The sequence below is a fragment of the Podarcis tiliguerta genome (assembly GCF_965153285.1).
Source record: "Podarcis tiliguerta genome assembly, chromosome: 2".
Taxonomy (NCBI): Eukaryota; Metazoa; Chordata; class Lepidosauria; order Squamata; family Lacertidae; genus Podarcis; species Podarcis tiliguerta.
The window spans coordinates 98,717,373-98,729,417 of NC_139535.1; the positions used below are offsets into that span (position 1 = coordinate 98,717,373).

Here is a 12,045-nt window from a genome sequence, read left to right on the forward strand (position 1 = left end):
TTATCTACTTTGAGAGTCATCTAAAACCTTTGGTCAACTCTAAGGATATATTTGTATAACCTATTTAATGTTATGACATGTTTACACAATAGTCCCTTATAACTTGAAGAAACATGATCTATGATTCATATCTCAAAATAGATCACACTGCCTCGTGAATTAGACAACTACACAAAAAATATTGGCATTGTATAGCAAACCTGGAAGTTAATTAAATAGAGCATTACTTTGATCTATGCATACTATGGGATTATATTTGAAAGGGGTAGCAATGTTGCATCAAAAAAAAAGTTTTGTAGCATTTTAAAGACTAGCTGGTTTATTGAGGCACACACTTTCGTGGGCTAGAGCCCAGTTCAATCAGTTTTATCGAATGAAAAAGTCTCTAGGCTAGGAGTATATTCCACACAGTATGTGGGACCTCAAATATAACAATAGTGTTCCCTTTAGAACCAAGATTTACTGTTGCAAAATGAATAGCTTATGCTAGCAGGGGTGGACAACTGGATCCCATCCATCAGCCAGCTCCTGACAGTTCCCCAATCCCAGCGATGGGTGGGCATTTAAGTTCAGTGTGCAGTGCAAGCCTTGCTTGTAGTATGGATCTTCTCAGTTCAGGAGCCTTCCAAATACAGCCCAACTCAAGGCGCCAAATTTAAAATGAATCTGAAGCACACTTTTATCTCCCCCACATCTGACATCATTTGATATTGAGAGTAGAGATCATAGGCACGGCTGTGAGAAAATGGCCTTGCAAGTCAAATTAGGATCCCAGCTTGCCCAGCATTGTGGGCAGAGGTTCCCCAAGCATGCATTACAGGTACCTAGCAGAGACATTCATGGAATCATAGAATCATAGAGTTGGAAGAGACCACAAGGGCCATCGAGTCCAACCCCCTGCCAAGCAAGAAACACCATCAGAGCACTCCTGACATATGGTTGTCAAGCCTCTGCTTAAAGACCTCCAAAGAAGGAGACTCCACCACACTCCTTGGCAGCGAATTCCACTGTCAAACAGCTCTTACTGTCAGGAAGTTCTTCCTAATGTTTAGGTGGAATCAGTTTGCAGTCTTCATCTTGGAAGACAATTTAGAAGCTGACCATATGGCACCGAGCTTAATTCTCTTACTTTTTTTGCTCTTTATTCTTCCTCATCCTCCCCCACACCCTTCTGCTTTAACATCTTGCCTGGTGAAGAGTTCTGGAGAAGTTGACAGCTTGCCAATATTTTGTAACATTTTGGTTGGCCCTAATAAAGGTATTGCCTACCTTTTTGGATTTTGGAGGGGGGGTTTCTCAGCTGGCTTTACTCTTAACATGCCTTTTATTACACTTTCTTACACTTCTGCAATATTTACTGGGAGCCATTTGTGACTTTGATGGAATAAGGATTGAACTGAACTCCCATGTTCAGACCAGAACTGCAGTTAGTTAACTTTTATGTTCCAAAAAAACAAACACAAGAGTTGTATTAAAACTTGGTGTTAGAAGTACAGCTGACTTCACATATTTTCACATGTCCAGATCTTCTGCATTAGCAAGAAGCCACAACTAAGCAAAGCAGACAGTGGAAAGTATTGCAACAACAAAGTTCTCACTGTACAACTCCATGGGCAAAGCAACAGAAAAGTTGTCAAATTTGAATTTAAAAGGTGAAGAGTAGCTAGCAATTTTGCAAGCTTAAATGCCAGTTAAGAGTTACTTTGTATAATCATCTACTTTTGTGGAGGTATATTCTACAGTATACCAGGCACCTCACCGTGATACTCAGGCAATAAAAGCAAAGCAGTTTTATATGCAACTAGACTATGTGAACTTTGTAAAGAACAGGCTATTGCCAAATTCTAAAGTGTTAATGTTCACATTTCTATTTGGGGAAGTGGGAGGGAGAGGGATAGGGGGAAGGGGAGAGAGAGAGAGAAGGAAATGACAGCTGTGTGCTGTTCAAACATTCATCAAGCCAGGAGACCTTGGAGTATGGATCGAAAGTGAAACTGACTAATGTTTCCTTCCCTTCTCTTCCATATACCTCAAAGCCAAGATGCAATTATTGCTTAAAACAGTACATAAATCAAATAAGTTAAAAACACAAACAAAAAAGTTGTCACTTGCAACAAAGCATCACACAAATTAAATGAGGTTTCTGAGATTTGAAGTAGTTTGCTTTAATGATTTAAGGCATTCTAAGGAACACCTTCCTTTCTCCTAAATTATGTCACGAGAACTGGATAAATACAAAAGTTTGTAATCAGAGGCTGGATTCAGTTACCTAGTTCCACTAGTGGTAGGAAGTACAATGGCTCACGCTGGCATGTCAGGCCACCCCCATATTGGCTTGGGTGGGGTGGGAGAAACCCCAGAAGGGTGTGCAGGGGGAGAGGGGAAATCTGGGCTAGCAGAAATGCTTGAGCTAAAATAACATCTGTATTAGCACAACGTTGAATTCCTCTCTTTGTTTCCACATTTGCCAAAGGACTGACAACCTGAATGAAAACCTTCCAAAGAAACTCTGCATATACGTGCCCATTTATTTTTCTTAAAATATACATGCTAAGAGTTTTATGTCTTATTTCTCTTGTTGTTGTCATTGGCTTGGACCCAATATTGCCAACCAAAAAGGCACTTAAATTAGCAGAAAGTCATCCCCGTCCCTCTTTTATGATTCTGCAGCTCCCCACAACACATTCCATCCCATTCCATTCTGGAGGGTCCTTTGACCCTTAGGAGCAGCTTTTCAAGGGCTGTAATGTGGAAGACGGGGCAGGAAAGCCCCATTGTGTAAGGAGGATTCTACACGTGCCTCTTGGAATCCAGGCTGTTACTGCATATATGCTATTCTGGAAGCAGAGGTAAATTTTTGTCACAGTTCTTCATTTCATAATATGGAGATTGAGAAGTATGGGCAACAAGAGCATGGTTTCACATATAATGACAAACCATAGGGTGTCTCTACATGAGCAAGTCTTGGGCTCACACACTTCCACCTTCCCCCATTTCTCTTGCAGAGTAAAATGATCTTACTTACGGTTTCTACAAACCATAGTTTCCCGTTATGTCTGAACCAGCAAATTATAGTTTGATTTTGACATAGTTTCAAAGTAAATGAACAAGCCTGGAATGACCCTTAGGCTTGCATATTCACTCTCTCTCATGTGCTACAATGCCTCATTTCCTTGATCTGTAGCAAAACAAAATTGGCCCAACATCCAAACCAACAGGACGTACCAGAATTGTAAACCAGTTTGATCTTGATTTTCAAAAGCACATAGACAGACAATTTAATGTAAACGATGGTTTACATAATTTAATGCACTTTAATGCAAACAATGGTTCACCTCATGAATATTAGTGAATGAGGTGAGAAGGATAAACTGTGGTTTTGAGAACTGGGAACACAACTGGGAAGTGCAACGAAATGTAGACATATGGAAGCCTTCCCTAAGTAACATCTTGCTTTCCCCCATATTTATTTATCTACTTGATTTATATAGTTGCCCCATATCAGAAATACTCTAGAAGCCAGTATGCTGTTGTGTCTGACTAGGATCTGGGAGACCAGGGTTCAAAGACCCACTCAGTCATGATGCTCACTGGGTGACCTTGGGCCAGGCACAGCCTCTATAGCAGCCTATAGACCCTCAACCTGTGGGTCCCCAGATGTTGTTCGACTACAACTCCCATCATCCCTAGCTAGCAAGGCCAGAGCTCAGGGATGGGAGTTGTAGTCCAACAACATCTGGGGACCCACAGGTTGAGAACCGCTGCTCTATAGGGTCTTTGTAGGGATTAACTGAGGAGAGGGAACCATGTACTCAGAGAAGGGGGGATATAAATGCAATAAATAAGGTCTTCTGTGTACCTCCTTAAGAAAGCTGGAGATGCAAGCCAGATGGAGATGTCAGTTGCCAACCTGGCATCCAGAAATCTCCATGTGGTCGTAATTGGATCCGCGCCAATAGCAAAATGTGCCTGGTACCCGGTTAATTTCTAACACTGGCAGTTCATATGCTCGTGTTTAGCATCCTAGGACTCTTTTGAGCAAAGGTAACATTACCAAGAGTTAAGTGATTGAGAATAAGAGGAGCCATAGCTGAGTGGTAGAGCAACTGTTCTGTATGCTGAATGTTTGATACCTTGCATCTCCAGGTACGTAAGGAAAAGACTCCTGTCTGAAATCCCGAACAGCTGCTGCCAGTTAGTGTAGATAACACTTAGCTATAGAGACCAATGTTCTGGCACTAAGGCGGTTTCCTATTTCCCATGTAAAATAACACCATGCTGTAGTTATTTGTGCCTTGCTCCTCTAGAAACAAAATATTCCCACATCATTACCCCTGACTGTGTTTATCATCATCCCTAAACTTCTTTCAGAACCTACACCTGATTTTAACCAGACATATGTGGTGCACAAGTAGCTTGTAATACCTTTTTTTATTTTTGTATCTTTAGTTTATCTGAAGTAGATTAAGAGCAGGAAATCATTCTTATATACTCTCAAGGCCAGGTTCAAATTTCAGGCTCTGCTACAATTATGGTGGGCCTTGTGGATATTAGGTTCTGTGTAATGATTCTTAATAATCAATTTGTAATATGAAAATCATAGCAGACTAGGCTATACATCTTTGGAGTATTTTGATCATGGCTAATGATAACTTTTACAACGGCTCAGTAAGGAACCATTATTTCACCTGAAAACATTTCACAATATGCGATCTCAACAGGAACAACAAGTATCAGATGTGCTTCTTACCAGTTGAAATTCTCTGCGTCTGTCGTAGGCATGCTGGATACCACTATCTGCCCACAAGCTTCTTATTGCTGGAAGGAACTGCAAAAAAACTTGGGTCTCCACCATTCCGTGCGCCACCACTCCTGAGCGAGTATCAAAGGCCATCAGCATGTCACCATTTCTTTGGTTAGAAGGATTTCCCCAAGGAATATGAAGTTTCTCTCGAGCATCCACAAGGACTCTTACACCTTCAACAAAATTGAAAGCACTTTGTTATTTTCCTAGTGGTATTTATTTTAGGCCCAATAAACAGCTTCTCTCAAAAAGCAATGAGTGACACACATAGAGAGACCCAATCTAATGACAAGTACTGTAATGGATAGAAAAATGTCTGTAGTAGCCCCGACTGTTTTCTGCATAACCAGATCCTGTGCAATTTTGGGTCTGGAGAATAGCTGTTTCATATATGCCTAAGACAGCTGCTGGAATAGGACACTTAACAGAGTCCAAAGTGGTAATCAGAAATAGGGAGGTTATCAGCTTTGACAAAGCATGTCTTCAAATTTTCTTTTCAAATAATGAACTATAGACATGGTAATAACTTGGGATGCAATTGCAAAACTGGCCTAACACTTTAATTCTAGCACATCGTGAAATAGGGTTGAGTGAGACCTGGTTTTCAATCTTGTGATATATCGCCAGCTAAACATCATGATATACCAATATATCACGTCAGAAATAAGGATGGAGCTATGCAGAGGCACTGGCTAGCTTCACAGTTTTGCCCACATTGTGATTTTTGCAAAGCGCACACACACACCATGATTTGCAATATATTGCCAGGTCAAAAATTATGAAACCGGTATCACAATATGGACTTCGAACCGTTTGGGACAATTTATCACCCAGCCCTATCGGGAAATAAGTCCTACAGACTTCAGTGCAGTCCAGCTCATCTTGAAAATGTGCTGAAAATACTTTCCTTAAAATATAAGGTAAAAAATAGAATGTGTACAAGCTGTTACATTTTACTGATAAAATGAAAATACTGGTGTAATGGAGGGGCTAAGGGATTCAGTCATGAACAACTTGTGGGTTTAAAATTTACCTGCCATGAAGTTCCTACGTAGCTGTAGGTAGGCACTCTTTTTCAGCCTCAAGACACTTAACACTAACATATATTACAGGTGTGCTGCAAACATAATATCTGAAGCAAGGCATTTTTAACACTCTACTGTGCTATATGAATACTAAGTATTGTTATTTGATGAAAAGGGAAATACATGTATAAGACCAGAACAACCTACTTTGGTGTCAAAGTTAAAAATATATTTGTAGTTTCAAAAACACTATTAAGTATTTTCAGTAAGATATTGATTATCTAGTATCAGTTATCATGCTCCTGGAAAAGAGTTGGTGAAATATATTCAGTCTCTCTTTCAGACTCTCTTACTTTCAAAGTAAGAAGAATGGGAGAATTTTAGTTTTAAATGCCAAAACAGTTAGAATTGTGGCTATTAGTTGAGATCTTTTCATTTGGGAGTGTTGATGCCTATAAAGAAAAAAAGAGGGACCATTTTACTGCAGATAGTCATGACGATAGAACAATATAATCTCTCTTTTGTAAACATAGGCTTGTATCCAACTGTATCCTTTGGCTCAACAGAAGGCTCTTTCATCCATCAGAGGCTTCCATGAAACAGGGAAAGGCAATTTTCATCAGTTTCCCTTTCCTTCTGGAGCCCTCAAACACCTCCCCCTACCCCTTTGGAACAGCGTGGGAGGTGCTGCAGAATGGGGGCTCTAGGGAAAAGGGAGCCAAAAAACACCCCCTCCTTCCCCTTTTCACTCAAGAAATTCTCTACTAAGTGAAGAGCCTTCAACTAATGGAATGGCAATCTATAGCTGTGTAATATATCTGCATAATTTTCTCAAAGTGTCACCACTGTTTGATTCCCAAGAAGCCCAGCCATGTAAAATTCCTTCAATCTTAGGTGATCTAGTGTAACAACTGGGTGGAAAAAGCCTGAGGCAGCTAACATTTAGATCAGGTAGGAGAGACAGGCACATCCTGATGACACATGTGAAGAAGACATATATTAACCTGTGTAGGAATTTAAGAGAGCATGACAGCCCAGAAGGCATATTTTCTTGGCACAGAAAGTCTCAGCATGACAAGATTATGCTTACACTACAGATAACTCCCCATTCTTGTGCTCGTGTATAAATTAAGCACCACCATAGACAAGGCTCAGAAGCCAAGAGCCCCATCTTATGATTTTTGAACAGATTCTAGACACTTCAAAAACTGGAGAATCAGAGAACAACTTTCCCCTACATACAGATCAAGGATATAAGCAGCTCCTGCATACGTGAAGCTTGTAAGCTGTCTTATGGTACAACCTCCTGTACGCATCTTTCCAGAGAGCTATCTTCAAATATCTGAATGTATACAGTTTTTGGTAGATACTTGAGATGGGATGCACTTTCAGCTTTAACGCCTTATTTTTGCAAACATATGTTCTGTATGGAGATGTGAGGGCCCATGGGGGAAATGGAAAAATTGAAGGGGGTAGAGATGGTCCCCTGAAAAATATTTGTTTCTCCCCCGCAAAAAAGAAAAGAAAAGGATTATGAAATATTTTCATTTAGAATGACAAAGAAAGTATTTAGGACAAAGTGTTCATATATTTTCCCCACCCTGCCAAATGATTTCTAAAACTATGCAACAGGAAGATTTTTATGTGAGACTATGTATGTACGGTATCAAATCATTACAATTCCTGCACAGTGAGAACAAGTCCTGAGCTGTCAACTGAGAGTACAATGCTCACATGCAAGAGCAAGATGCATTTCGGACCCTTGGAGGGCATTGTCACCGTCACATGAGAAGGAAGAAGCATTCAATGCCATCTTTGCTTGTGGTCTTCCTCTTACTGGCATATTTGTTGATCTTGTTTCTGTCCTCTCATTTAGGCCTCAAAGGACTGGGAGTGGGAGCTAGTACATAGCAACATTATTTGTTGTCATCTAATCACGTTGCTGTTGGATCCAAGATCAAAGTCATAAATGATGATAGTACTACTTCTGAATATGATCAAATTACAAAACAAACAGCACACTTAAGGTTTGTTGTTGGAAAGGTGCTTTCAAATGCTGCAGGCTTCAGAACATCTTCACACATTTGGTCAAGGAATACAGTGTGTGGTTGTGCCAAACATATCTCGCCTGCAGAATGATGGCAAGGTCTCTGCACAACAAAGTCTCCCCACTTGTAAGCACTGTTTCTTACATACTTCAGATTCCTCCATCTGCTCCAACATGTGAAAGAAACTGGTCTGTGTTTGAAACACCAAATCAAGAAATAAACTGATTATGTGAAAGGACAGGAGTTTATTTCAATCTGGGGAAACCTTCAGCTTTTAGAAGTCCATGATAATATGAAGAAACAGAAAGTGATACCACAGAAAAAGAGACTGTTCAAATTTCATGTACTGTAGTGTTCCCTGAGTTTTGTTCCTCCTCCCATCTTTCTCTTGACTCTTTTTATGTCTGTTTTATACTGTGGACGACTGAAGAAGATGACATCATAATTTTCTGAAGAATCATTTGTTTTACTATAATGTTGATGGTCTCTAGTTATTGTTTTTGCGTGCTCATTTACTGGCAAAACCAAATAAATGCTAGGTTCCTCACAATTTGTAGCTTGTAGTTCCATTTTTAAACGAAAACTTTAAATTCCATTTGCCTGAACAAATGTTATTTTAAATATACTAGACATGATAATTCTGTGGTAAATCAAGTTAGACATAATGCATCTAATGTTCCTAAAGTAATAACATGCCTTTTAATATGTAAAGAGTATGTAATGTACAAGTATTGTATTTAAAAATAAATAAATCCAAAAATTTCCAGGGAAGGACATTCAGGGGAAACACTGAGGAAAAACCTTCCTCCCCTCAATGACTTCAAAATTCCCAGAAATCTTACATCTTTAATTCTGTGCTTTTTTACTCAATTGAGATTTGTACACATCAACTCTCATTGTGCATAAAAAGAGAAACTGTTAGGAAGTTGAAAACGAGACTGGACAGGTTAAAGCTGGAATCTTAGACTGTACCATATTGTCACCAGTTGTAGCTTGAGCCAAACCCAAATATTTTGTAAGCCAGGAGGGGGCAGGGAGAGGAAGCACACAAGCCAACTGACATGCAAAAATAATTTGTTCCTATACTACTCACTTCCATGTCACAAGACAGCATTAGAATGACACTAAGCAACGGTACAGATATATCCATTCTTGGACAAGTTTTGGACATATTTCCATAACTGTTCATCACTTTGTGAAAGCTAAAAAATCCCTCGTCCCATGCCTACCCTTCTCTCCTCACTACGTAACCACCAAAAACTCTCCTCGCTTACCCTTCACGTCCCCAATTTCACATGCAATAAATTACAAATGCAAAAAACTACAGACACAACTGAACTGTCAGGTGTCATAAGCAAGGCATGATAACAAGCTTATATGAACTCCTGTTTGATAAATCTCAAGAATATTCTTTAAAAATAAACTCCCCAGGCAGGATTTGTACACCATTCCACATTGTTCCGTTATGGACCATTCACCTCCTGCAGCAGACATTGAAACATTTGGCTGTCTAACCTTGAGTGACTATAAACACACACATGACTACTCACACTTATAATCCATTTTCACCATATGCAAGCCTTACGTTTTTAGGTCCACAATTCCTCTGTACACTCAGGTAACTGACGTCTGGAAACTTTTCTCTGAAGCCCCTCATTAACCTTGCAATTGCAATTCCTATGCCTATAGTGCTATGCCTAGTTTCGTCTCTCTACATACCCAGAGCCACAGCTTCATATCACAATATACCCATAACATAATATATATTTGCTACAACTACTGGCACACTACAACAGGTATCTTCAACCTTTTCAGACTCAGGACTCACTTTTAACCCTAACATGCATCTGGGGACCCATTCTTAATCTTTCATCACCTATATGCATGGCGGTAGTACTTCTGCTACACCCCACTTTGGATCAGGTTGTGAAGTGGGTTCCAACCCGCCAACTGATGGCCAACGAGTGCACTACAGAATCTGGCACAAGGCCATCCTGACCACCACACTATTAATTCCATATACAGTACATGCCAGGACCCCAACTACTCCAACATAAAAGAGCACTTGCATCTTTAAACCAACATACTGAGCAATGACAAACCTAGACAGCATCCTAAAAAGCAGAGACATCACCTTGCCAACAAAGGTCCGTATAGTTAAAGCTATGGTTTCCCCAGTAGTGATGTATGGAAGTGAGAGCTGGACCATAAAGAAGGCTGATTGCCAAAGAATTGATGCTTTTGAATTATGGTGCTGGAGGAGACTCTTAAGAGTCCCATGGACTGCAAGAAGATCAAACCGATCCATTCTGAAGGAAATCAGCCCTGAGTGCTCACTGGAAGGACAGATCCTGAAGCTGAGGCTCCAATACTTTGGCCACCTCATGAGAAGAGAAGACTCCCTGGAAAAGACCCTGATGTTGAGAAAGATGGAGGGCACAAGGAGAAGGGGACGACAGAGAGATGGATGGTTGGACAGTGTTCTTGAAGCTACCAGCATGAGTTTGACCAAACTGCGGGAGGCAGTGGAAGACAGGAGTGCCTGGCGTGCTCTGGTCCATGGGGTCATGAAGAGTCGGACACAACTAAACAACAACTGACTAAACAGCATGCTTCCAATTCAGGATTCAAAATAAAAGAGCGCAAGCCAGCGTTGCCACCCAGACTCTCTGCGCCCCCAACTCCGCCTTACTCCCTCCCTCCCCTTCTTCATCATGCTCTGATCACGTTTCTCCGAGTTATGTTGTACCCACGACATGTCCACCACCACTAGCTCAGTGGTAGAGAACATGCTTCGCCTGCAAAGCGTCCCAGTTTCTCAGTGCCGTAGAAAGCCATCCGTTCTCACATGGCAAAAGGCAGCTGTCAGGTTCTTTATAAAGGCCCTGTTCGAAAATCCCCAACTCGTCACAGCACAGCCGAGTCGGGCGACACACGCGCGGGGGGACCTTCCCATACCCAAGCACCCTCCAAAACCGATGACACGTGTACTGAAAAAGTGAAAACAGGAAAGCTGCGGCGAGGGCGGCTGGGGATCCCAAGGGCCAAAAAAAAAAAAAAAAAAACGGGGCAAGAAGTGAGACGTTCGTTCTGGCCCATCTCCCTCAAGACACCCTCTCCAGCCGCAGCCGTCACACGCGTGTTTTCTTTTCCCCACGTACACCCTCAAGGCTCCAGCGACTTCGCCTCCGCAGACCTTTCCCACCCTCTCTTTTTTCCTTCTCTCTCTGGGCTTCCGTCTTTCACTAGCAGCAGCAGCTGAAGGATTTCTCCCTGCAAACGTTGCGGTTCTTTTTTTCTCTCTCCCCCACCCACCGCTTTTTTGTTGTTTTGCTGGCTTCCCCCTCCCCCACCTCAACGGATATCGGGGGGCGCGCGCCTCTTCTGCTCCCCCCTCCCTCTTTCCGGTGGCCCCAAAGTTTGGGGAGGGGGACGGACGGGGGCGCGCGCGAGGGAGGGAGGACCCCCCCTTCCACCCTCACCCTTGATGACGTTGCTGTAGATGGTGGCGCGGAACTCCTCTCGAGCGGCCCGGTCCCAGTCCTGCCCGTGGATGATGCGCATCTGCTTCAGGAAGGTGCTCTTGCCGCTCTCGCCCGCGCCCAGCAGCAGGATCTTGACGAGCCGCTTGACGTAGGTCTTCTCGCGGTACAGGCACTTGTCGATCTCTTTGGACTTTCGCTGCTGCTCCGCCTCGCTGCTGTTGAGCAGGCAGCCCGGGAAGCAGCCCGACAGCGGGGACCGCGATGGCAGGAAATCCGCCATCTTAGCGAGCACTGCCAGCCAGGGAGCGGCCGCCGCGGCCCTGCGCCGCTCTGCGCCTGCGTAGCTCCAGGGGACGGGCAGGCCGCTCCCCCCCTCACCAGCCCACTCCCACGTGACGCGAGGCGCCGCTCCGAAGGCGTCACGTGGCGAGCTGCCCAATCAGGAGCCTCCCTGTCCGTCACGCGGCTGACTTCTCGCTTTCCGTCCGTCGACGCTCCCGCCGTCCTCCGTCACGTGGCCGTGCGGTGTACTCCCTAAAAAACTCCCCCGCGCGCTTTTTTGTCACGTGATTTCTCTTCTGCGAGGCAGAATCCCTCTCGTATCGGTTGCTCGTATCGGTTTCCTTTCACGGTAGCCGAGGCGCCTAAAGTATAGTGAGAAAAGTGCTCAGAGCATGTGCAGA

General features: G+C 42.9%; 1 protein-coding gene across 1 annotated transcript in view; it reads right to left on the minus strand.

The window, feature by feature from the left end:
- The window catches only part of GNA13 (G protein subunit alpha 13), a 28,625-nt gene extending 16,754 nt beyond the window's left edge, over window positions 1-11,871 (minus strand). The window contains exons 1-2 of the mRNA XM_083427827.1: window positions 11,360-11,871; window positions 4,751-4,977 (exon numbers count right to left, since the gene is read on the minus strand). Coding sequence (XP_083283953.1) covers window positions 4,751-4,977; window positions 11,360-11,642 — 510 coding nt within the window. The 5' untranslated portion in view covers window positions 11,643-11,871. The remainder of the gene's footprint in view (window positions 1-4,750; window positions 4,978-11,359) is intronic.
- Between the last annotated feature and the right edge of the window lie 174 nt (window positions 11,872-12,045).